At 36.6% G+C, this 27,463-nt stretch overlaps 2 protein-coding genes and 1 long non-coding RNA gene across 3 annotated transcripts in view; all 3 read right to left on the bottom strand.

The window, feature by feature from the left end:
- Window positions 1–27,463, bottom strand: part of oprd1a (opioid receptor, delta 1a) — a 67,007-nt gene that overhangs the window by 14,011 nt on the left and 25,533 nt on the right. The gene's annotated exons all lie outside the window — the stretch shown is intronic.
- Window positions 9,401–13,181, bottom strand: LOC309511500 (uncharacterized protein). Its single transcript, XM_082186745.1, has 4 exons — window positions 12,315–13,181; window positions 12,027–12,179; window positions 10,257–10,349; window positions 9,401–9,777 (listed from the first exon to the last, which is right to left on the bottom strand). The coding sequence occupies exons 1-4, from the start codon at window positions 13,041–13,043 to the stop codon at window positions 9,454–9,456; spliced, it is 1,299 nt and encodes a 432-aa protein (XP_082042871.1). The 5' UTR covers window positions 13,044–13,181; the 3' UTR covers window positions 9,401–9,453.
- LOC309511613 lies at window positions 13,234–16,219 on the bottom strand. Its single transcript, XR_014210724.1, has 3 exons — window positions 16,006–16,219; window positions 14,525–14,601; window positions 13,234–13,286 (listed from the first exon to the last, which is right to left on the bottom strand). It is a non-coding gene; the product is annotated as an uncharacterized lncRNA (long non-coding RNA).

Here is a 27,463-nt window from a genome sequence, read left to right as displayed (position 1 = left end):
CGGATTGCGGGGTGGATCCGCAGCGGGTTCCGTGGGATTCTGCATGTGGTCTGATCTTCTGTCACGGAGAGTGATGAAGCAGACAGGTGAGTATAATGTAACTGAAGTTTATTATGAAAAGAAGCACGGAAACCAGCAGATGTAAATGGTGAGTTGAACACAATGAAGATAGTTGAATGGAACTTAGCTGATGAATAACAGTATTGTCCTTCACAGGTAGAGAACGGAACGAGGCTGATGGCAGACGTGGATGAGAGTCACTGACGATGATAGCAGGTTCGTGGAACGGGATCGGAAGACGAGGATGGCAGGTAAGTGGAACAGGTAAGGATCGAGGTAGAGTCTGTGTGTCCATGGAAAGACGAGATCAGACAATTAAGAGTGGTGCAAGTGAACGTATATAGTGAACAGGTGACGAGGTACAGGTGTGGTGATTAGAAATCAGGGGAGAGTGAATGAGTCTGTAGATCTGGTGGAGCCGTGACAACAGTAAGATTCTTAAACTCTTGTTCTAGAAAATGAAGAACAAATAAATGAGCATCAGCTGTACTTTTTGATTTTTTTTTTATGTTTTTAATTAATTTATGAAGCCACTGCCAACTTTATCGTTACATGTTGCATTGTTATATTATAATGCGATCATATTCTGTGCAGGCAATTAGCTAACTGCGCTGTAAATAGAAAAGGCTGACAATATCACTGCTAAATACCTTGAAGTATTGTGGTATTCCACCATGTTTCTCAGTGACACACCACCAACTCATAAAGATCAGGGCTTAGAGAAAATCCCAAGCTCCCCACTGGTATTTACAACATTGTGGTGGCGTTCATGTGGCGTCTTGAACGCACCACAAGTCCAGACCAAACTTCCCCGACCTAAAAATGTTGTGGACGGGGCTAAGTTCGTCTGGCATCCAGGCTAGTCCTTTGGTGTTTTCAAATACAAAAAAAACAAAACATTTTTTACAAAGGACAGTACCCCAAAAATCCTACTTTTAATATATGCTAAAGTACTTTACTTGATTATTCATTGATTTTCTTCATTTTCATTCAGGTTTAATCTTTGTATCTGAGAAACACAATATGCAAAATTGCATAAAGGAATGAGACCAAGTAACATTGTTTGTGTTTTGTGAATAAAAGCACAAACATTTTATTTTCCTTTCAGGAGACACTAATAACTTACAAAACAGTCTTGTAGATTTTATATGGTCTATTAAAACAGACCACTTGTGCAAATTGAAAACATAAATAGAAATACGAGGGTGGGGGTCTCAGGCCCATCTCTCGGATGTGTCTCGGCTGTCGTTTTTATTACAGAAACAATTAGTTGGCTCAATTGCTGTACTTTTCAATTTCAAAATAAAAATTATAAAATACTTATCAGCATCGGGTCTCTATGTTGGGTCCAGCCTGAGCACTTTGTCCACAGGCAATGTTTAGTACTTTTTATTTTCAGGTAAAAATGAAGCTCTCCACTCAATACTTATTCTCACTCAAAATCTCATTCAATCTTGCTGAAAAAACAAACTTTGACTTTAGACATGACACACAAGCCCTCAAAAACATACACTCTACAACATTAGACACTAGTGAGATCAATAATTTTTTTTATTTTTTTTTATTATTCCCTTTGCCAATCAGGTATAATTTTACTGCTCAATATCTATTACAGTATACAACATAAATAGAAGGGTGCAGATACAGTGAAATGCAACAATCAGCTAAAGAGTACTGTAAAGAGATATTTCAGTAGATGGAAAGCACTAGAAAAGAAAAGTTGAAATACCAAATAATTGAACATGAACTTGGAATTTCAATACAAAACAGCCTATGCTGTCAATTTCAGTACAGTAAAAAAAAACAAAAAAAAAACAGGATCCTTGGCCAAATTGCATTGCATTGCAGTACTGATATTGAACATATTTGCCATACTAGAGCAGTTTCTTAGTCTTCTGACATAAGACTTTCTCTCCTTCCCCTAGGCAGTCGTCTCTCAGTTCTGCAAAAAATATGAAATGTAAGAAGTACGTACAAATCAGTTTGACAATTACGAGTTTGAGGGTGTACAAAATGTGCTTCAGAATTTTCTGTACATAGAATAGTGAAAGTTCTCCCATCTAAAGTACTGCTACTGTGTTATACTGTATGTGTAAAAACCCTGTAGATGAGCCTTTAGACCAACTTTCCTCATGGTCATTCCATGCAAAAGAACATGGTCAACTATAGTGCTTTGTATTTCATCAGAAACAATGTCATTTGACCCTGTCCCATTCATTTTTCTTTTCCTCTCCTACTCCTCTTCGTCTTTGTCTCCCACCACTAGGATTCATTGTCCAAAGCACATAATCAACCGTGGCCCTATTTATATTATCCTGAGATTCTTATTAGTGTGTCATCAGTTTTACTACTTACAGTTTTTCTGAACTGCTAAAACCCATTTCTTGAAACCATCACTCACTTTCTCAAAACCTTAAACACAAAATCAAATTAAATTTTCAAACCACATTCAGAGAACTTCTGACACTTCTGGTTAAATCAAACAATTGCCTCAAAACCTGTGATCAAAATCAAACAATGCTTTCAGATCATACATACAGCGAGTCAACATTATAAACACTACAGATCATTCATTAGACACTACATCAAATAATGGAGAACACGGAATCCAAAGCATGCAGTTAAAAAATATATATATGTGACCCTGGATCACAAAACCAGTCTTAAGTCGCACGGGTATATTTGTGGCAATAGCCAACAAAACATTGTATGGCTCAAAATTATCAATTTTTCTTTTATGCCAAAAATCATCAGGATATTAAGTAAAGATCATGATCCATGAAGATATTTTGTAAATTTCCCACCTTAAATATATAAAAAAATTATTTTTGTCAGTGGATGCAGCACAATCGCCTATAGAAATTGACAACTTTAAAGGCGATTTTCTCAATATTTCGATTTTTCTGCAACCTGTTTCCAGATTTTCAAATAGTTGTATCTAGGCCAAATATTGTCATATCCTAACAAACCTAATATCAATGGAAAGATTATGTATTCAGCTTTCAGGTGATGTATAAATCTCAATTAAAAAAAAATTACACATAAGACTGATTTTGTGGTCCAGGGTCACATATATTGTAACAAAGTAAACAAATTTGTCAATTACGTAAAAAAGTATAGTAATGACAACTTACAGTAGTGAGGTGAATAAATTGTATACAGTATGCTCTGAAAGTATAATATTGTACTGAATATTGTATACTATTGAATGTTTGTATATTCAGCACTTGCATACTGTGAAAATACAGTGACCCAACTGCAAAAGCCAAAAAGGTTACAGTAAAGAATTCTAAATGAAAGGCATGTTACAGTACACTCAAAAGAGTTGTGCAACTGCAAAAGGTCAGTGAGAGAGATTTTGTTCTGTCTTCATGTTTTGTCCGGCCTGAGGACTTTGTCCACATCACAGACAATGTCATCTCTGCAGGCAAAGGGAAAACCCCTAAAGCCAGATCCAGCCTTGACAACATTCTTCACACCTTGCTCTTTCTCATCCTTATCCTCTTCCTCCTCTTCCTCCTCTTCCTCCTCCTCTTACTCATACTCTTCCTCCTCTCCCTCTTATATTGTTTCCAACCATTGTTGGTATCAACATTCAGTGCAACATTTTGAGTCAATTTTGGCACTCTGATCTGACTATTATGTACAGATGGTTTGGACACATCATTAGAAAAAAGTGTAAACAATTTTTAGTCGTTGTGTGTTAATGATGACAACTGTGTTGTAGTTGTATTTAACTCTTGCCTGCCTGTGTTTAGTGGTTTGAAACATAAGTGCATCACAGTGCGAAATGTGTTTTAGTGAGTGAGAATGTGTTTAGAGTTTTGCAAAAAGAGTGCATGAGATTTGCAAACACTGTTTTAACTACCTGAACTTGATTAAAGTTTTTCTGAATTGCTAAAACACTAAACAACATTCTCTGAACCAAATTCTCAATAGCCTAAACCAATTTGTTGAATAAATCACTCTTTCTGTAAAACATTAAACAAGTTCAGGTTAAAACATCCAAACACCAGGCTTAACTAGATAACAGCACTGTACAAAAAGGCTCAGGTTATTACCAGTAAATAACTACAAGTGAGCATTTTTTTATACGTCATCTGCTGAACAGCTGACCAAACTGATTAGGAAGGCCAGCTACAGTACAAGACTTAAGGCCCTTTCACACCAAGGACGATAACTGTAATGATAACGATCAAGATATAGTTCTAAAAATCGTTCTAAATATAAAGGATTAGATGAGTCCACACCACAACTATAAGGATAACGGCACAGAGAAACAATATCGTTTCACTTTCAGAACATTTTTTTATTTTTTTTATCTGATGAACGATAAAAACGCTGACAGCCAATCAGAATTCATCCTGCTTTAAAAAACTCAAACATTAAAAGCAGGAGACGACATAACTGCAGTGCACACTTAGAATAAACAAAAGAATATAATTCGCTGATGTGGGCACTTATGTAGTTATCATGATAGTTATTTTTATAGTTAGCGTCCTTGGTGTGAACAGGCCTTCAATCTAGATTCACTGGAGACAGTCTCTCTTTCTCTCATAATACTCTACAACGCAATAATACTCTAATACACTAATACACTAATAACTTCACTGAAACAGCCAAAGACGTCTTTGCTAGTTCCAAAGAGACATTTTAGAATTGAAATGGAGGCCCGGGCGCATCTGTAAGAAAGTAGTTCCACACAAAATGTTTTTTTTTTTTTACTTTCTTTAGTTTTTCCTTATTTATTTAGATATGTCTTCCGTCAAAATACGTCTTCCGTCAAACTGTTGTATAAATGCAATATCATATCTGCATTCATACGATGTGGTTCTATATCAGCACATCTGTGATATAGAGCCATAATGCACTCCTGCTCAAGTCGTATTGCACATATATTATAGATATGTCAGTAGTGCAAATTGTTTGTTGGATGTTTTCCATCCATCCATCACAGCACTTCATATGTCCTTGTGGTGAATTATTTTGCTGTATTACTCTTATCTTAACATGAACTTTTAAATAAGTAAAAGCATCTGCTAACTGAGCAAATTTATTTAAATGTATTCTAAAATGCATCTTATTAACAATCGCTCATGGTTATGGAGACATGCTAATAGATTGCACCACTCAAACATGTTATAGAGACATGCTAATACATCCCTTCATCATTATTAACCTTTCTTTATTATTAACCATTTTGCTGTTATTTTATATGCATCATGTGCTTGCAAAGTGAAAAATGTGTTTATTCCAAGGCAACAACATGGAAGAAACTATTTATTTGTTTGTTTTTGTTCCAAATATGTTTCACAGAATAATTTGGTCTTAATTAATTAGATTTATTAGCATGCTCTGCTAAAAGTGTAACTGTAAATGTACAGTAAATTGTTAATTATTTTTGGACCACAGCTCTCACAGCACACTATCACCATTTGCGTACTATGCATGTTGCATTTATCAGACGATGGAACAAAATAAACAAAACACTACAATGGAATTAAAGCACCACCTGTGTAGATATAGTTTATTGTTTTTGAAAAGCAATTTATGTTCCTCTATAAAAAATAAAAATAATACTAATAAGGTAACACTTTATAATAACGTTCAGTTGTAAGTCATTTATAAGTGGTTAGTTAATGATGAACTAATCATTTACAAAATATTCATAATTGATTAGCAAGTGATATACTAACATTTTATGTATGTTTTGTAAATTGTGTTATAAAATTACCAATTGATTAGTTAATGATTAACTAATCATTTAAAAAACATGACTATGCATATGTTCATTATTTTATGTATGTTTTGTAGATTCAGTAACAAGTCATTTACAATTGATTAGTTAATCAATATAGAGCAACAAAAGAAAGAAAGAAAAATGTCTGCACTAGGTAGAGGAAGACGTGTACCAGGACAAGGGAGAGGAGTGGGACAAGGACAAGGGCAAGGGAGAGGAGTGGGACAAGGGCAAGGGAGAGGAGTGGGGCAAGGGAGAGGAGTTAGAATGCGTGGTGGCGCTCAAAGAAGGGCCAGAGCTAGGGTAACTAATGAAATAAGAGCTACTATAATAGACCATGTCATAAACCACGGGCTATCATACAGAGAGGCTGGTGAACGAGTACAGCCAAATCTAAGCCGGGACACGGTGGCATCAATTGTTTGGATTTTTAGAGAAACCAACAGGTAGGATATTGCTTCTCCTACTGCAAAGTGTAAATAATGTTACCATGTATTACAGTGACTATATTCTCTAATATGTAACTGTATTTTGTCCCTCTAAGGATTCAACGTCTACCTCCCTCAGGGGGCAGGAAGAACAGGAACTTGCTATTGTCAACATGGTGATTGCTGACAATGACATAAAACTGAAGGACCTTCAGTCCAGAGTTGTAGAGGACAACCTTGTCTTTAGGAACATTGCAGCACAACATCCATTTCTCGGACTCTAGCTAAACACAGAGTCCAAATAAAACAATTATACAAAGTTCCTTTTGAAAGGAACAGTGAGCGCATCAAAGAACTCCATCACCAATACGGCCAGGTAAGGTTATGCAATACAGTCATTACTGTACTATACATTATGTGTTTTGCAGTAAACTACTCTATAAACTTGGAAAACATTAGGACATAGAGTAGATATACAACAAAGCATTTACATACACTGTGTCTGATTACTTTCAGAGAGTAATGGAGTTGGAGGCCAATCAAATCCCACATATAATGATCTACGTTGATGAGGCTGGCTTTAACTTAGAGAAAAGGCGTCGGCGCAGAAGAAACATAATTGGCAAAAGGGCCACAGTTACTGTGCCGGGCCAGAGAGGAGCCAACATCACCATGTGCGCCGCAATCTCCAACGATGGTGCACTCCTGCATAAATGTGAGATTGGCCCCTACAACACCAACCGCCTTCTCCTGTTTTTAGAAGACCTGCACGAAAGACTTGTGCCAGAGGTAGAAAGGGGACAGGTGAGAGACCACTTGCCAATATACGTGATCACATGGGACAATGTGGCATTCCACCATTCCTGTGCAGTCACAGCATGGTTTGACGCCCATGTTAACAAGGAGTTTTTCTCATCCTGGAGATGGAAGGTTTTTGACCATCATCCACAGGACCAAATGTCCCTCCTGGATGCAATGGATGCTGCATGCCAAGACATCACAGCTGAACACTGCCAGGGGTGGATAAGGCATGCCAAAAGATTCTTCCCATGATGCCTTGCCAGAGAAGATATCAGGTGTGATGAGGATGAGAACATGTGGCCAAATGCAGAAGAACGGGCATATTAGAAGATGACTCTTTTTTTTTTTGTTCGTATATTTTGTATTTTCACATAATAAATGGCAGCTATATTGCATATTTTGGTTATCTTGCAGTAATGTCCTTTTGCAAATAAAGTCTTTATTGCAGCAATTCTGTCTCTGTCTTCGTTTTTTCATTAACCGTACATTCTAGCACTCTGAGATGGGTCTTTTTTTTATTGAATTTTTGCAGCAAAAGACCTAAACCCAACAAAACAAAAATGTAGAGAGGTTTCAAAAGAAACTGCAGTGCATATGTTAGTGTATTGTGTATATAACGAGAACATATGTTAGTGTATTGAAAAATTATTTGATTTTGAGACATGTTTGCAGTGTTTTGGTAGACATAGTGTATTGTTGCTAGTGTATTATTGTATTTTGAAAATTAGTGTTGGAGTTTAGTTTACAATGTGTGATTTTGAGCATGAAATTAACTGTATTGCCAATTGTGTGTTGTAGGTGTGTTGGTGAGTTAAGAGTTTAGGAAATGTGTTAAAAGTATTGAAAAAATTGTCATAGCGATTGTAAAAAACTGTAATGCAATTCCACTAATGCCAACATAATTTTTGAGTATATTTAAAAGAATGTTGTGGTCAATAGTATCAAATGCAGCACTAAGATCGAGTACACTAATAGAGAGATACAACCACGATCGGATGATAAGAGCAAATCATTTGTAACTCTAATGAGAGCAGTCTCAGTACTATGGTACGGTCTAAATCCTGACTGAAAATCCTCGCAGATAATATTTCTTTGTAAAAAGGAACATAGTTGTGAGGATACCGCCTTTTCTAGTATCTTTGACAGAAAATGTAGATTCGAGATCGGCCTGTAATTGACTAATTCTGTACGATCAAGTTGTGGTTTTTTAACAAGCGGTTTAATCATAGCCAGCTTAAAAGTTTTTGGTATGTATCCTAATGACAAAGATGAATTAATGATATTAAGAAGAGGATCTATGACCTCTGGAAGCATTTCTTTCAGTAGCTTAGTCGGTATAGGGCCTAACATACATGTTGTCGATTTAGATGATTTAACAAGTTTAACGAATTCTTCCTCTTCTATAGCAATGAATGAATCAAATTTTTCCTTAGGGAGACTACAATGCACTGCCTGATGCGATACTGTAGTAGACGGTTGCATAGTTATAATTTTCTCCCTGATGTTATCAATCTTATAAGTGAGAAAGTTCATAAAGTCATTACTGCTGTGCCGCTTGGAAACCTCTGGGCTTGAAGCTTTATTTTTTGTTAGTTTAGCCACTGTTTCAAATAAATACCAAGGGTTTTGTTTATTTTCTTCTAATAGGGTTGAAAAATAAGCAGATCTAGCTGCTTTTAAGGCCTCTCTGTACACTGTAAGCCCTTACAGGTTGATTGAACTTAAAAAAATTATGGAAACTCGTTGCCCTAAAAAAGTTAATTTTGTATTGTTGAAAAAACAGCACATTTTAAGTTTAATGTACTTAAGATTTCAAAGGCATTTAATTGAAAACTTTTAGTTCATTGAACTAACAGTTTTAAATGCAGTGGAATTGAAATTTTAGGTACATTAAACTTAAAATGTGGTGTTTTTTCAACAATACAAAATTAACTTTTTTAGGGCAACGAGTTTCCATACATTTTTTAAGTTCAATCAACCTGTAAAGGCTTACAATTATGCAGAGAACACATATGTGAAACCTACAATCTGGATGAACGTTGTGAGTAGACAGAACCCAAAACTTTATTTTAAATATAGCTATTTACTGTAAATGATTTAATAAAAATACACCTGCATTACAAATAAGGACAAAGGATAACAATCATTTTTGAACTTACAATTTATTTGAATTCACTAATCAAAATCAGTTTTCAAAGACTGACAAAAACAATGAAATATCTTAAGTACCAATTACCCAATTTTAAATCTTTAAAACAGTATTTTAAAACTTTTCCAAATATTTAACAAGCACAGTGTTGTTACACTATTAGTAAGGAACATGAACATTTGTCCAACCCTAAGGCATAGTTCAATGAAAGGGAAAGTTTTTTATCTAACGATTCTGAAAGAGATCCAGAAGAAACATGCATTTACTGTACCTGTTTACATGGTAAGCTGATTTGTAACAGCCAGAATCTTGCCCTTCAACTCCTTCTTGCCTAAACCTAGCAAAACTTGCTGAATGAAAAGAAAGGTGTTGCCCATGCACTTTGGGTAGTCTAGGTGCAGTGCGTAAGTTAAACCAAAAAGAAGACACATGGCCTGGGGTATGTTGTCTAAATTGTCCATTACAACATTCCCCTCTAAGATGATTCCCACCGAGGATGGGTGGAGGTGGATGGACAGGGGTTGCAGAGCCACATCTTCATTTTCTAAGCTGAGGATTCCAACTGGCACATGTTGGTACGAGTCTCCATCATCAGAAGCCTGGACAAGAGATTGGAGATTACTAAAATACATTTTAGCAGTGTACAGTTTTTTTCTAGATATTAATTTTATTGGACATTTTTTTGTTTAGTTGTATGCAAGCATAATTTTTTGTTAATTATGTACACAAGTGCATCCAGGAGTTCAGTTATATTTAAACATTAAGTATGTTTTTCTGTTGTATACAAGTCTTTACATATGACATGAATTACTGATTAAAATAAAACGTTATGAGATTAACCTTGATTGTATTTTAGTGTTTTAAAGGTGTCATGACATAAATTTAAATTTCTCCTGAATGATTTAAAATTAAAACTTCCTCACTCATTTCATTCAACATTTATGTAAAATATAACATTGTTTTTGGTGTTTTTTTTTATTATTGTTTTTACTAACAAATGCACAGTAACATTTACATATTTCCAGCTGAAAATATTATAATAAACCTATGACAGTAAAAATGCATTAATAATACTTACAAAGCATGCTTTGAAGAACTCAGTTGGGTCATCACCAAGAAGTACTGGAAGCCCTCTCATGGCAACACATCGCATGTCAGAGAGATCAGAGGTCTGAGGTGTGGTGGTTGCAGAGAATACATTGTATCATTTGTCAACATGAAAGAAAGGCAATTTCTATTTATCATACTTTTGACTGTTACTTAACAGTCTTAAAGGGTTAGTTTACCCCAAAATTAAAATTCTATCATTAATTACTCACCCTCATTTTGTTCCACACCTGTAAGACCTTTGTTCATCTTCAGAACACAAATTAAGATTTTTTTTTATGAAATCTGAGAGGTATCTGACTTGTCCATAAACAGCAATATAACCAGCACTTTCAAGGTCCAGAAAGATACTAAAGACATTGTTAAAACAGTTGAAGTGCCTGCAGTGGTTTAACCTTAATGTTATGAAGAGACAAGAATACTTGTTGTGCACAAAAACTAAAATAACGACTTTATTCAACAAAATCCTCTCTTCTGTGTCATTCTCATACACTGTTTACATTCAGAGCTTCCAGGTTCTACATCAGAATGTCGACTCATTATTGATGTAGAACCTGGAAGCGCTGGACATAAACATTATAAGAGAATGACACAGAAGAGAGGATTTTGTTAAATAAAGTCATTATTTTTGTGCACAAAAAGTATTCTCGTCGTTTCATAATATTAAAGGATTAATCCACTTTCAAATAAAAATGTCCTGATAATTTACTCACCCCCATGTCATCCAAGATGTTCATGTCTCTCTTTCTTCAGTCGAAAAGAAATGAAGGTTTTTGATGAAAACATTCTAGGATTTTTCTCCTTATAGTGGACTTCAATGGCCTCCAAACGGTTGAAGGTCAGAATTACAGTTTCAGTGCAGCTTCAAAGGGCTTTAAACGATACCAGACAAGGAATTAGGGTCTTATATAGAGAAACGATTGGTCATTTTCAAAAAATTACAAATGTACAGTATATGCTTTATAAACACAGATGATCGCCTTCCAAGTGCTTCCGTCTTTCGTATTTTTCAAAAAGCTTACGCTGTATGTACCTTTCCTATTCAACTTACGGAACGAATGTGGCGCCAGTTCCGTTTTTTTGTGTAGGACATACAGCAAAGCTTTTTGAAGAATACGGAAGATGGTAGCACTTGGAAGGCGATCATTTGTGCTTATAAAGTATACACAGTTGTTTGTTTGTTTTTTTAAAGAAAATGACCAATCGTTTCTCTAGATAAGACCGTTATTCCTCATCTGGTATCGTTTACAGCCCTTTGAAGCTGCACTGAAACTGTCATTTTGACCTTCAACTGTTTGGGGCCAATTGAAATCCACTAGAAGGAGAAAAATCCTAGAATGTTTTCATCAAAAACATTAATTTCTTTTCGACTGAAGAAAGAAAGACGTGAATATCTTGGATGACATGGGAGTGAGTAAATTATCAGGAAAATTTCATTCAGAAGTGAACTAATCCTTTAAGGTTGAACTACTATAGTTGAGATGACTATTTTAACGATTTCTTTACTATCTTTCTGGACCTTGAAAGTGGAGGTTAAATTGTGTTCTATGGAATGATATCTAAAAATATCTTAATTTGTGATCTGAAGATGAACGAATGTCTTACAGGTGTGGAACGGCATGAGGGTGAGTAATTAATGACAGAATTTTCATTTTTGGGTAAACTAACCCTTTTAAAAATAATCATATCAGACTGCATTTTAAAATTAAGCAAACAATGGCATCAACTTAAATGTACAAACCTTGGCTTGTTGCAGAAGATCGCTCAAAATCTGTCCGGCGAGACCTCTCTTTGACCTGAAGATTTGAATCAGTTGAGGACAGTGACGATCAAGAGACCCATACAATTCTTGCTTAAGGTTCTTCCCAACCACCCGGTTGAATTCTTGATACACCTGAAATAGTAAAGGAAAAAAGCATTTGTTACGAGAACTGTCAAAAATGAACAAATTTCAAATTAATATCTAACCATCATGTTTATCAATACTCATTTCAGTACAAATGTTGCAAACATAGGCATTTCCCTTTACCTGACTTTCTCTAAAAAGTGCTGGCCAACGTTGAAGTATTTGGCTTACAGGAGGCTTGTTGATCACAACATCCTTTCTCCTCAAGGACAGAGTCATGTCCATCTTCTGATTAATAAAGACGGCATCAGGGTTTTTTCTCTTCATTTCATCGACCAATTGCTGTCTGAGCATTTCGAGACTGGAAGCATCCTGCCCATCTGGGAGGTCAGGTAAGTAGTTGACCTCCCCTTTTCTTGGCTTTTTAATGTTCTTGTTAGGTGGATCACTGCTCGTAGAGTATCTTCCTCTTTTCCCAGCATTAACCATGACATCTGTGTGTCCAAGGCACCTCATTTTGGATCGGTAATTTCCCATTTTGTCTTTCAAACTGTTTGTCCATCCACAGTATCCAGAAGGCGATCCAGGTTCTTGAAGGCAGGGGTGAGTATTGACCAGTTCCTTTGCAACAGCTCGTAGATCCTCAGTAGTCGGGTATGCTTTGAAGGAATATATGGTCTCTGCAAGTTTCTGAAGAATGTCATGTTTCAATTCCTTTGTCACTTTTAGGTGCGTTCCATCTTTCAAGTAGATTAAATTTGCTTGACGCAGCCTAAATTCAACATCGACAGAGAATTTGGAGTCAAAAAAGATATCAGGCCATGGCATTCTCTTTTCCTGGGGTAATTCCGAGATCAACACTGTCTCTGCAGTGCTTGGAGCATCACTCAACATATCACTTGATGTATCCATTTCACCTGAAGAGAGTGTCACCAATTCAATCACCGGTATGATTTTCACAGTTGGCTTCTGAGGGAGCTCTGACAAAACGGTCAGATTGCAAAGTTCGTTATCAAACTCGGGATCTTGAAACTGTAAAGTAAAATTGTAGTCCAGTCTCAGAGTGTTTTTTAAACAACTAATTAATTCTTCAACTGAGTCACTGATATCAGCTTCCGTAAGAATAACTCGCAAAGTCATGGTTTCTGAAGCCATCTGGAAGGAAAGTACAAAAGAGAGTTCATTTAGCAAAGAATAAAACGCTTCAATGTCACCATCAGTTTACCATGTACACTATAGGCTGAAAGTGGAAGAATATCATTCAGGTCTTTAAGCTGAAGTATGCAAAAAGATGGCATATCTGGGCAGCAAAGCTCAAAAGAACGAAGGTGCTCAAAATACCATGATGTCATCACTTTGCACACAAAAAGTACCTCTGTATTCACTGCAACAATGTGAGTAATTTGCTTAAAATCAGGTAGCCCTGAACATGATCCAGCTGAAAGTATCATGTCTGTCTTATAATCAGTCCCATTAATGCAGACAGATGGTGCAACAAGAAGTGCTTGAGCTTGAGGGAGTTTTTGACCAAGTGCTTTTTGAATGTTCTCTGGAAAGGTGGTAACTAACACTGGTGTAACCTTAGCCATTTCCACGTCCAGCTTGAAAAAAGAACTGCAGTCTAGCTGATGGCTAAGAGCCCTCTGGTGTTTCATTGCAAGCGTCATGGCAACATTCTTGAAGTTATGGGCATCACGTATAACCTTTTTGAAAAACTTATGCTTTCCTTCAAAGCGCATTGTCCAGACTTCAGTAAGTGGACCATGTACCCTAATCAGTTCAGCGTAGTGTTCAATGTAGTGGTGTTTTGGTCGCAGTGTAAAGTCAGGGAAGGTTGACTGCAGAAGGTCCCTATGCTCTGCTACTTTGTAGTCAAGGATGTATAAAGACTCTTCATTAAACTGAGGTGCCACAACTAATGCAACAATGTCCTTGAGGAGCATGAGTATTTCCCACGTGTTGTCACCCTCAGGGATGTTATGGCCAATAAGCAGAGGAAGAAACCTAATTAGACACCAATTCTCATGACCATTTCCCCCAATTGTGCCCTTGGTTAAGAAGGTCTTTGAAATCAGCTGAGGCTGATCAGTTTTGTCAGCAAATGTATAAGGAAATGATCTGATAGCTTCATTCAACACATCTAAGGTGATGTATTTCTTTGCCATCAGGTCTTTGAGGCAAAGAGACAACTCAATTGGGACTATTCCCTCAAAGACATCATGCAATATGTCAGGGGGATAACCACCAATGACATGAAAATGCTCCAAATTTGCTGTGAGTGGGCATTGTCTTCTCACACCTGTGTTTCGACCTGAATTTGGATCCTGCAATGTTTCTTGCACATGCCTGTTGTGTTTATCTCTCTCTCTGAGTTGAAATGCGCCAGATCTTACCTCTTGGTGTTGTGTGTCAATCCTGGATGCCATGCAAAATCTGCAAAACTTGTCCACAATGAAGCTTTCATAAAATCCTGCAAGAGAATGGGCACCGAGGTTATCTGCTGACACAAAGAGCACTGTCCCTTTAACACTTCTACCAAGATGCTCAATGTAGACCCCATGCTGTTCGAGAGTGGCTAAATCACAAAGAAGTGGGTACAGAACTCTTTCATAACCACACTCTTTAACTGTTTCAGTGTTGCACAGAAGAGCAAGCTGAATTGAGTTTAGTGTGGATCTGTATTTTCCATGCAAGTTGGCAATAACCCAATAAAGTGCACACATCTTATGTTTTCTTTTAGATGTTCCTAAAGGGTTAGCCACTTCGAAATCATCAATGTATAGACCCAGAGCGATTGTGAATTCATCACAACTAAGACGTGCATTCTCTCTAAAGTTTGAGCCATCACTACATGTCCTATATTCATGTGTTTTATGTTCTTGTTTTGACATAGCCTTATCCAAAATGTCTTTCTTGTTTAACAGTTTTTGTAGCATCTGTAAGAGGGGAACATATGCTACTGTTTTTCTTCCTTTCTCAACAACAAACTCTATAGGCATTACCAGAGGAAAGTTGCGCATTACATATGATGCTCTCCTTTTACTAGTTGCAAGACATCCATTTTTTCCACATGATTTGGACAATATGTCACTCTCTGCCACAGTCTCAACCACCTCTTTCAAAACTGACTCATCTACATCTCCAAAGTCTTTCTGAAGAACAGCCTTCACATTCTTGTGCAAAAGTGGCAGGGACAACTGAACTATTTGGCAAAGCTGTTGAATTACTTCCTGAACAGAGTTCTCTGGCATGTGAAGGATGGTTTGCATTTTTAAAAAAAGAGCTGCTAAATTATGTTCCAATTGTTCTCCTAAATCTTGAGATTGTGTTTCGCTTGCTTCTGCATTGAAATCATCTTGGCCAAATTCACCTGGAAGCATCTCCTGCACAGCACATTCCTGAGTGTCAATTACACTGTCATCAGTTTCATTCTCATTACTCTCTATTCTTACTATTAACTCTGGTTTAAACATTCTCTCATTTTGATCTTGGTGATGCTTACTTTTGTGTGCACTGAACGTGGAATATACACTGCTTTCAAAGCTACAGCCTTGAAAAGGACATTGAACTTTTTGGTGGTCTTTGAGATGTCTATGCCGAAGGTGGGCAAAATATTCAGTAATCTGACAGGGTTCAAGAAAATCACAAAGTTGACAGCGAAACTTAGCTTCAAATTTTCCCTCCGATTGTTGTTTTTCAGTTGCTGTATGAAAACGGGATAAGTGTATTTTAAGGCTATTGAAAGACTTAAAACTACATAAACATTCTTGATATAGGCATGGAAAAGGCGGGCTTCTTGCATAGCTCCCATGTTTAAGTCTGTAATGTTTTAACAAGTATCCCCTTTTGTCACAAGCAAATATGCAATACTTACATTTCCAGATCATCTTGATTAGCCTTGCTTTGAACTTGAATCTGCAGAGTAACAAAAAACTTTAGATTGCTTTTTACATAATAACGAGAAAAAATATATATCTTTTGATCTGTTATCTACAAAATTTATATCCAAAATAAAGTACTATCTAGCTATCCATTTATTTATTTAGCATGTGATGATACAATAGACTCGCATTAAATGAAATGTACTAGCTAACACCACACTGATGAGCACGAGGTTGCGCAAAAAAATTAAATAAAGCACGAGGTTGCATTTCTTTAAGACAACTGCATGGGCTAGTATTTCTTGCGGGCAATCGAATTTCAATTTAAGCTGTTTTGTTTAATACTTCACTCACAAAGAAATGTAAAAACTTCTAAAAGGTTAATGTTAAAGTTGCGCTGTATTTAAGCCATGTTGAACATTTCTAATATGGCAAACCGCCAAGATGCAAAAACACCATCGAAAAAATATGTCGTCTTACACAACAGACGATGTTTTCGTTCATTTGTTTAATGAGAATTATTGATCAAAAAAGGTTAAGCATTACATTCTAAATGTGACGATCCCAAAGAGCATGTCGTAACATAGAACTATATAAAAGTGTCGGTTGCGACTGATCGATACAACACGATGGCGAACGTTAACATGTAAACACAGCCTAAACTTACATTTAGTTTTACTGGCTAAATGTTATACATCTCATGTATCATTGTTTTATAATGTATTCGCTGTTTCAGACCAAAATGTAAAGTCCTACTCACTCACCAGCAAACGTGCATTATGAAAGTCCAGATGAACAGATGAAAATGCGCGCTGCATCCATATCTGACGTCAGTTCAAAGAGCCAATCAACATCTTCCTTGTATTGCGTTGCATTGACAACAGACTAAAAATAAGCTAAGTTAAGTACATTCAATTTTTTCAATAGAATGAAAAGTATCATGCAAATCGTACAACAAACTAAAAACATGGAGAAATTGTGCAAACATTTTGGAGTTTATGTTTATTGTACCTAAGTAGTTTGAATTAAAACAATTTCAGGGATAAGAGTGTATGCAATCGAGCTCTCTTTCCATGAAATACGAAATACCTCTAGTTTTGTTTTCTTCCAGTTGCGCTCCATTTTTCTGGCTGCTCTCTTAAGGGCCCGAGTGTGCTCGTTGTACCACGGCGTTGGACTATTTTCTTTAATCTTTTTTAACCCTTTCACACGTAAGTTTAAAATATTCTGGCAGACCCCCCAGCGTGAGTTTTTCAAGGCCGTTATTTAGAACGTGTCACTTTATGGTTTCTATGGTGACGCATCATTGCTTGTCACGTGACACACCGCAGCAACAACAGCATTGAATGAATGATGATCTGCTTTAATGTAATTTTTCCTTTTTTATTTAAAATATTCACAAATTTGTTAGCTATGGCATGAAATATCTGATATTCCGATTGTCAAATATATGCAAGTGGAAGTGTTTTGTTGTTTAAACACCTTAATAACGATCGCGTTAGTTGTGCTGTATGCGCGATGGGCGCTGCCATGTTAGTTTGTGCCGCAGACGCAGTTCAGAGAATCGGATCTGTTGGATTTACAACACGTGAATTCATCCACTTCTCCCTCAATACATAAAAGTAAGTGGCTGGTGAACTGGGACAAGAATAGAGTAAACTTTAAAGTTACTTACTCAATGTGTATCTGATATGAATAAAATGTGTCTAATTATAATGGAAAGTATTATTATTGCCTCTTCCATAGACATAAGTGTGTATTTTACAAACTCTAAATGTATAGTTTTTTTAGTACTTATGTGAATTTATATGTCTGAAACCTAACATAAACATTATGTGGTTGAAAACACTGAACAGTTGTGATATATGACAGCTCTGAGAAAGTCCCTCTCTGGCTCAGCGCCAGCCAACGCTTGAAAGCGTTGATTTGAATTTAGCAGTTGATGACGCCATGCACTGACCGTTCTAATCACACCGGTGTGATCGTACGCTCCAGGGACCAGCCTAGACTGATCACACCGGTGTGATCGTATGTGCGAAAGGGTTAAGTGCAACGGAGCAACTGTGTCTAAAGTGCTGGAAAAGAGAGAGTTAAAAGTTTCTGTCGCAATATCGAGTTCTTCTAAGCTATCTGGGATGCTGAGATGATGAAACTGATCAGGAAGATTATTAATAAAGCAATCTTTAGTGGCAGAAGTGATAGGTCTAACATATTTGTAACACGGAGTCGGCTTTGCAGCCTTGGCTAAATTAAGTTTACACAAGACTAGATAATGATCTGAGATTTAATCGCTCTGCTGCAGAATTTCAATGGCATCAACATTGATTCCATGTTATAATATTAGATCTAAAGTATGATTATGACAATGAGTAGGTCCTGACACGTGTTGTCGAACTCCAATAGAGTTAAGAATGTCTTTAAATGCCAATCCTTTTTCGTTAACTACATGTATATTAAAATCACCAACAATTAGGAATTTATCTGCAGCCAGTACTAACTCTGATAGAAAGTCAGCACATTTTTTGATAAAGTCTGTTTGGTGCCCTGGTGGCCTGTATACTGTAGCCAGCACAAATCTCAAATGTGATTTATCATTTACACTAGATATTGTTACATTAAACACCAACACTTCAAAATAATTTTATTTAAAACTAGATTTCTTAGTTATTCTGAAAATATTACTATAAATTAAATCAACACCTCCCCTTTGCCTTTCAGATGAGGTTCATGTTTATAACCGTAATCTTGGGGGTGGACTCATTTAAAGTAATGTAATCGTTTGCTTTGTAGCCATGTTTCTGTCAAACACAGCACATCTAGGTTATAGTCTGTAATCATATCATTAACAATAAGTGCTTTTGAAGTAAGGGATTGAATATTCAGCAACCCAAGCTTTATCATTTGCTCATTTGTATTATATTTGTTTTTTATTTGTTGAACATCAATCAAAATGTTACCCTTAGATGGGTTTGGACGGTTTTTTTTTTGTATTTCCTAATTCGGGGAACAGACACAGTCTCTATATGATGATATCTAGGTGAAAGAGTCTCTGTGTGATGGGATTTATCTGACCTCAGTGACGTGAGACAGCTAGCAGATGGTCAGTTTAGCCAGTCTGTCTGCTTCCTGACCTGAGCCCCAATTCATGTTTGAACTCTAAGACTATGTGCCATATTACTAGAGAGAAGAGCAGCACCATCCCAGCAGGGTCAGGTCTGCCCCAACAGGTCAGGTCTGCCCCAAAAACTTTTCCAATTGTCTATGAATTCTATATTATTTTGCGGACATCACTTAGACAGTCAGCCATTGAGTGAGGACAGTCTACTAAGTATCTCATCACTCCTGCGAACAGGAAGGGGGCCAGAGCAAATTACAGTGCCTGACATCGTATTTGCGAGTTCACACACCTCTTTAACGTTAATTTTAGTGATCTCCGACTGGCGGAGTCGAACATTATTAGTGCCGACGTGAATAATAATCTTAGAGAATTTACGAATAGCATTAGCCAGCACTTTTAAATTTGAACCTGAACCTGTTTGATGTTGTAATCGGAATGGAAGAGCGGTGTTTTGTCCCGCGACTGCAGTGTCTCACCATCACCCAATTGCCCGGCTGCACTGGCAGCCGGAACCGAACAATGTACAGAGTTCACTAAGCTAGTCGCATCCAAAGCAGTATCTAAAGCCCGTGCACTCTTACTCTTACACTAGTTCTGAAATCTTCTCCGTCAACCTGACTATCTTCCTGCATTTATCACATGTAAATCTTGTGCTGACAGTGAAGGCTATGCTATACATGTTACATGAAGAGCAAGTGACAATAAGAGGAGAAGATGACATGACTCACCGTGTTTGTTGACTGATCCTACTCACCACAGTTGTTTGAATGAACTCGTAAAAGGTGTGAGCGCGCGAGAGAAAAAATAAATAAATAAATAAAGAGTGCACGGATGGCACGCAAACAGGCTAGCGAATTACTAGCGTGTTGTGCTAGCAATAACGATTTAGATTGAAGCTAGTGATATCAGGTTAATGTGTGATGTTGAGTAAGTTATATTTAGCAGTATAAACAACAATCAATAATAGTAAATAATGATTAAAAACAGATACGAAGCTTACAGACGCAAACCAACTCAACAGCAGCAGCAAGGCAGACAGGAGGAATCGATGCAATCAAGCAAGTGTGGAATAGATATGCAAGTGTGGATCTCATATCTTGCCGATCAGTAAATTGCAGTACAGACCAAAGGTTGTGAGTGGGGGTGTTTTTGTGGAATGCAGGAGTGATGTGATTTCCCAAAGGAGAGGAGCATTTTCATGGACTATATTACAGCTCCATTTATTTCTCCCAGTCGTACGTCTGGTTGACATGAATCTTAACCTCAAATCACTGGAGATTAAGACCCCCAGTCTTTTATTCATACATAATATTTGAGAATGTAATTGCAGAGCTTTTTTAAAATTTATTGTGTGTGTGTTAATTAACATGTTCAAGTTAATGGCCACACAAGAGCAGTGTCAATATTGAATTAAGTTCTTCCTTTAGCCCAAGAACAAAATATTACTTTGAAATGTGCTTCAGAAAGAAAGGGGAAAAACACTAATTTAAATAAATTTATGTCATCCTCAAGGCATGCGATTGGATCTTCATTTTCCAAGGTAATTTGCAGCTATGTAAATGTCTTTGAATCATATTTAGTCTGAGGAGAGCTGTAGAGAAAAACCATCTCACATCACCAGAGCAATTTTCCAGAACAATTGGCAGTGCAAAATAGGCTCTTGCATTCTCCACTTTTTTTCTATATTCATCTGTAGCTATCAACACAAGCCTACTCACTGCTCAGTGAGATCTAAAGCATTTACAGTATTGAGGGTGTCTGGAAGGATAAGAATATTATGAGAAAAAGACATGAGATGACTTTGCTTAAAAAAAAAAAAAAAAAAGATTACCTTGCGTTAATAATGGTTTTTATTACGTACACCTTATCCTTTCAAAGTCAATAAAGCTGAACTGCATGTGCTCTGTTCAGTTTTCTCTTATTAACCATCACTTTGAATCCCTAACAACAGCTGAAATTGTCCTCACTTTGTGCCAACCCAGCAGCCAAGCATGTTAATCCACGGTCAAGAAAGCATTCATCTCTTGACATCTCCGACATTCAGCTGAGTTGAGCAGTTCCTCTAAACGCCCGTGGGATGAAGAGATTTGGATGACCTGTGTTCTGAGGACACAGTCTGAGGAGGATTCACTGACAAGCTGCAGAACTTTATTGTGTGATGTGTAAGTGCAAAAAAAAACAAAAAAACAAGGTGTGGTCACATCTACCATTGTCTTTTCAATAGGAATCCATGCAATTTGGAATTTTGTGTGAAGGTGAAAAAATTTCCCCATGCAGATTTTGCAAGGTGTTCAAGTTGTTCACGGATTCTTTGACCAACAGAAAGCTGCTTGGTTTGAAAATGACTTCTGTGTGAGTTGTGTTGTATACTGTACTGTATAATGTATTTTTTTACATAGCAGCAAAATCTACTCCACCATTTATGATCGTACAGATGAACGCAATACATCACTCGAAACTTTAAAGGGTTTACTTTTATTTGTGTCAACTTACAATCAAAACAAAACAATGTGCTTTTGTAAAATAAAGTAAACAAACAGGTTGTGATTTCAGTCTCCATGAACTTTTTTCTGGAGCTTGTCACAAAAATTAAAATAAAACTCAGCGAATATTTGTCACACAGACATGAGCAATATATCTATAAAACATGCAAGTGCTTCTTTTAAAGGTGAACTAAGTAACTTTTTTACCTTAACCGAACAGCTTCGGAGTCATTGGAATAGTTATATGACTTTTTTCGGGTTGAATGGTGGTCGTCTCGCACTCACCAAGCGCCTGTGAGCCGGAAAACCACCCTTGCAACTTTGGGCTGGCGGGCCGCCCAAAAAAAAAATCTGCTAAAATTCTGTCATTATCGCGCTCCCTCACGCTGTTCGAACCCGAATGAAGAAGACGTTTTAAAGAATGTCCCATCTGCTTTGATGTCGTTGATCTACTAGCCTCTGGTATCTGAGAGTCGCCAACGAGTTTTTCGACAGTGTTGTCAAATATCTATTCCGAAGCTGTAGGGGGAGCTCTATAGAGAAACCTGCGAGCAAAAAGCGAGAATACAGCGAAGAAATTCCCGAAACTGCATAGCCCTGCTTTAAATTATCTAATTCAAAATGAAAATAAATATTATCTGTTTATGTAATCTGTATGAAACGAGAGAGATGTACAGTCCTTCGAGTTTGAGCTCATAACACCCACATCAACTCGATGAAACGCATCAAGTTTCATCAGATTCATTTACTTTGCATTGTTTTGGGATGCGGTGAGGAATAATCAGAAGAATTTACCTCATAAGAAGAGTGCGACTGTGGTTTCAGTTTTATTTTGAGGAGTGAGTTGATCCAGCCGAGGACATAATTTCTGACAAGTTATTTATTCTTACTTACATGTACATTAGTCAATATGTTTTAGTTTTTGTTGTTTTTGTTTTAGTTTTTTTACATTACAAAAATGTACAAACGTAAAAAAAAATACAAATTTGTCTTTTCCCAAAATATATTTATTCACTGAAATGAGTGAAATAGGCTAAAATATTTAGAAATAAAATGTATTTGATATAAGCAACGTATTAACCTAGGATGAACATTTATATGTTCTATAATATAATATAAATATGATATATAATTGTCACCTTTCTGTTCAGTTTAGTTCAGTTTTAATGGACTTTCAGTTTGTTTTCATTTGTCACGTGTCTTCTTTGTTCATTAGGTTTCTAGGATATAAAAATGTTGTACTGTTTACTGTGCGATAATTCATGCATGCATGTGACATTACAAAAATCATGTTTTCTGTTATGAGTGGACATTATATTAATGTTAATACTATCGTTGCTGTAGCTATTATCCTGTTATCAGCATACTCACAGATGTTATGAATGAATAATTGTAAACACAGTTATAATACATTATAGTATGTTACGCGTTTAGAAAGTATAATGCATTAAAACACATGACAAACAACCACTTTCAGATGCAACATGGAATCTGCAAACATTATAATGCATGTAAACTTTTGGTTACAATTATTTATGAAAAGATATAATGCATTATAATGTACATTATGTATAATTAAGTAAAGTATTACCGCATGTTGTAATTGGCATGTTATTTTAAGTAAATGTTTGTGTATGTTGTAGTGATAATGGCAGCAGTAATTCATTTCTGTCAGGACCACTACCGTTAAATACGATTGACAATTAGCATACAGTTTGGATTGGCGGTATGGTTCCGTTCTGGGCGAGAACTCCCTGCGCATCCATGCAGCCTAGCATGGATAAGAGCAGGGAGAGCAGCAATAACCCCCTTGGGGTAAACAGAACAGAACCAACATGAAAGTTTGCAAATATATTTAATTCAAGATTTTAAAGTACAACATCATTTGAGAATTTATTCTGATTCAAGGGGAATCAGAATGCCAAATCCTGACTGGGCGAGAGGAGGAGCCGGGGATGGATGAGGGTAATTAGCTCCATCTCGTGTATCCTAGAATGGATAAGAGCAGGGAGAGCAGCAATAACCCCCCAACACAAAACCATATGCCAGGGGTCGGCAATAAGCAATATTTTCTGGCCCGCCGGATTATTTTGGAAGTCCGTTTTTTTTTTTTTTTTTTTTTATCAGACTATTTTTATTTTACAATAACGGTTTTGTAACCAAAAGTCAAAATCATAGTCTCTGCTGCACCAATTTAACTGATATAAATACTAGTGTAGAACATTGCATAGAAACCGTGTCTATTCCTCTTTTAGTGAGATCAAATAATAAATCTACTGCAGGATCTAGGAAAAATCTAATTGTTATTAAAACAGAAAATGTTGCTATTAGTAAACAAAAACAATTTGTAAAGCTAGGTCTTCTAAACATTAGATCACTCACACCTAAGGCAGTTATTGTAAATGAAATAGTCACAGATAATAGCTTCGATGTACTTTGCCTTACTGAAACCTGGCTTAAACCAAATTATTATTTCGGTCTAAATGAGTCTACTCCATCAGGATACTGTTATAAGCATGAGCCCCGTCTGATTGGTCATGGCGGCGGTGTTGCAACAATCTATAGAGATATTCTCAATGTTACTCAGAAAACGGGTTATTAGTTTATTTCGTTTGAAGTACTTGTACTAAATTTTACGCTCTTAGATGTTAGAAAAACATCCCTATTATCTCTAGCCTTGGATACCGTATATAGACCGCCTGGGCCTTACGCTGATTTCCTAAAAGAGTTTGCAGATTTTCTCTCAGACCTATTAGTCAATGTCGATAAAGCATTAATTGTTGGACATTTTAACATACACGTAGATAATCCAAATGATGCGTTAGGGGCTGCGTTTACAGATTTATTAAATTCATTTGGGGTCAAGCAAAACGTCAGCGGACCAACTCATCGTCTTAATCATACACTCAATTTAATTATATCACATGGAACCGATCCAACCGATATAGATATCATTCCACAAAGTGATGATGTCACTGATCATTACTTGGTAACTTGCATATTACGTACTGCTGTAATATGTCATGCGGCGCCGCGTTATCAACCAGGCAGAACAATCCTTCCATCCACCATAGATCATTTCTCAAATTGCTTATCTAATCTGTCTCAGCTGCTGCCTGAACCCAAACAAACAGATGAACTAGAATAACTAACTAGCACTATGAGCACCATTCTCTCTAGAACATTGGATGTGGTTGCACCTATTAAATTAAAAAAGGTCAGAGAGAAAATTAAAGCACCATGGTACAACAATACTACGCATGTTCTAAAGAGAGAAACCCGTATTTTAGAGCGTAAATGGAAACAAACTAATTTAGAGGTCTTTAGAATCGCGTGGAAAGACAGTATGTCAAGTTATAAAAAGGCCCTAAAAGCGGCCAGGGCTGAGCACCTCCGCAAACTAATAGAAAACAACCAAAACAATCCAAGGTTTTTATTTAACACCGTGGCTAGACTAACAAATAAACAGACGTCACCCGAACAAAATATCCCGTTACAGTTCAGTAGTAATGATTTCATGAACTTCTTCACTGAGAAAATAGAAAGCATCAGAACCACAATTGTAAACGTTCAATCTTCAATTGCGCCTTATAATTCAGCCTCAATTATCACCCCGCAAGAACAATTACAGTGCTTTACAACTATAGAACAAAAAGAGTTAAATAAACTTATCACTTCATCTAAAACAACAACATGTTTATTAGATCCTATACCAACTAAACTATTGAAAGAAGTGTTACCTGTAGTGGAAGAGCCTCTCCTCAATATTATTAACTTGTCTTTATCTTTAGGTCATGTTCCAAGAACATTTAAACTGGCAGTTATAAAACCTCTCATTAAGAAACCACAATTAGATCATAATAACCTAGCAAATTATAGACCCATTTCAAATCTTCCATTTATGTCTAAAATATTAGAAAAAGTGGTGTCCGCTCAACTGGGCTCTTTCTTGCAACAAAATGATATCTATGAAAAGTTTCAGTCTGGATTCAGACCGCATCATAGCACTGAAACTGCGCTCGTTAAAATCACAAATGATTTACTTTTAGCTTCTGACCAAGGCTGTATCTCAATACTAGTTTTACTTGATCTTAGTGCTGCGTTCGATACTATAGATCACACAATACTCTTAGATCGACTACAAAATTATACTGGTGTTCAAGGACAAGCATTAAGCTGGTTCAAATCATACCTATCTGACCGCTACCATTTTGTCTATTTAAATGGAGAAAAATCGATCATAACTCCAGTAAACTATGGAGTGCCGCAGGGATCTGTGTTAGGCCCTCTGTTATTCTCAATATATATGATGCCACTTGGAAATATTATAAGGAAACATGGAATTAGTTTCCATTGTTATGCTGATGACACTCAAATATATATTTCATCACGGCCGGATGAAAACGCTAAACTTGCCAAATTGACAGAGTGTGTTAAAGATATAAAAGATTGGATGACGCGTAATTTTCTTTGATTAAATCCAGACAAGACAGAGGTAATACTTATCGGTTCAAAAAACCGCCCACAAAACCTCGCACAATACAACTTTAACATCATAGGATGTCCTGTTACTTTATCCTCTACAGTAAAAGACCTGGGTGTTATACTCGATTGCAACCTGTCTTTTGAAAATCATATTTCATATGTTACAAAAACAGCCTTTTCCCACCTTAGAAACATTGCTAAGCTACGTAATATGCTATCAGTTTCTGAAGCAGAAAAGTTAGTTCATGCATTCATGACCTCGAGACTAGATTACTGTAATGCTTTATTAGCTGGTTGTCCTGCATCCTCAATAAACAAGCTACAGTTAGTCCAAAATGCCGCCGCTAGAGTTCTTACTAGATCAAGAAAATATGATCATATAACACCGATTTTATCATCACTGCATTGGTTACCTATAAAGTTCTGTATTAATTACAAGGTATTGCTACTGACTTATAAAGCTCTAAACGGCTTAGCTCCAGTCTATTTAACGGATCTTCTATCGCCCTATAATCCATCGCGCTCTTTAAGATCACTAAATTCAAGGCTTTTGGTCATACCTAGGATATCCAGAACCACCAAAGGAGGGAGAGCATTTTCACATTTGGCTCCAAAACTCTGGAATAGTCTTCCTGATACTGTTTGTTGCTCAGACTCGCTCTCCCAGTTTAAAACTAGATTAAAGTCGCATCTCTTCAGCCAGGCATTCATATAATATTTTTAATCTTACAGTTCAAACTACAATCCGGCCTCTAGCTCATAAATGCCAGAGGAGAACTGGCCCCCGACTGAGCCTGGGTTCTCCCAAGGTTTTTTTTCTCCATTAGGTCACCTGATGGAGTTTTAGGACACCATTAGGTCACTTGATGGAGTTTTTCGGTTCCTTGCCACTGTTGCCTTTGGCTTGCTCAGTTGGGGATATTTTGGGGATATTTTGGGGATATTTAATTTAATTTTATCAATCAATAAATTCCACTAGAAACAAACCTTGTTGTATTATTTTAATTTAATACTGTGAAGCTGCTTTGATGCAATCTGTATTGTGAAAAGCGCTATACAAATATACAGTACTTGACTTGAGTTGACTTGACTTTACAAATAGTAAATTGTAGATTGTGTATCAATCGTTCAATCGTTGTTTCAAATTAAAACCAAAAATAAAAAAAATGAAAAAAAACTTTTTTTTCCATTATTTATTTCCTGAATTAAAATGAAACTTGAGAAAAGCCGTAGCCGCGCAGCGATTTCACCGCCGCATACTGTGTGAAACGCCCATAAGGAATCATGCGGTGCGGGATTCAATTTTAAAGTATAAAGACGGTAGCGGTCAGAACTCTGGTGTACCTATACTTTGGACAGAGCGGG

This window comes from Leuciscus leuciscus (assembly GCF_965113295.1).
Source record: "Leuciscus leuciscus genome assembly, chromosome: 12".
NCBI lineage: Eukaryota > Metazoa > Chordata > Actinopteri > Cypriniformes > Leuciscidae > Leuciscus > Leuciscus leuciscus.
The sequence above is the reverse complement of the archived record's forward strand: the minus strand, read 5'-3'. Positions and strand labels throughout refer to the sequence as shown.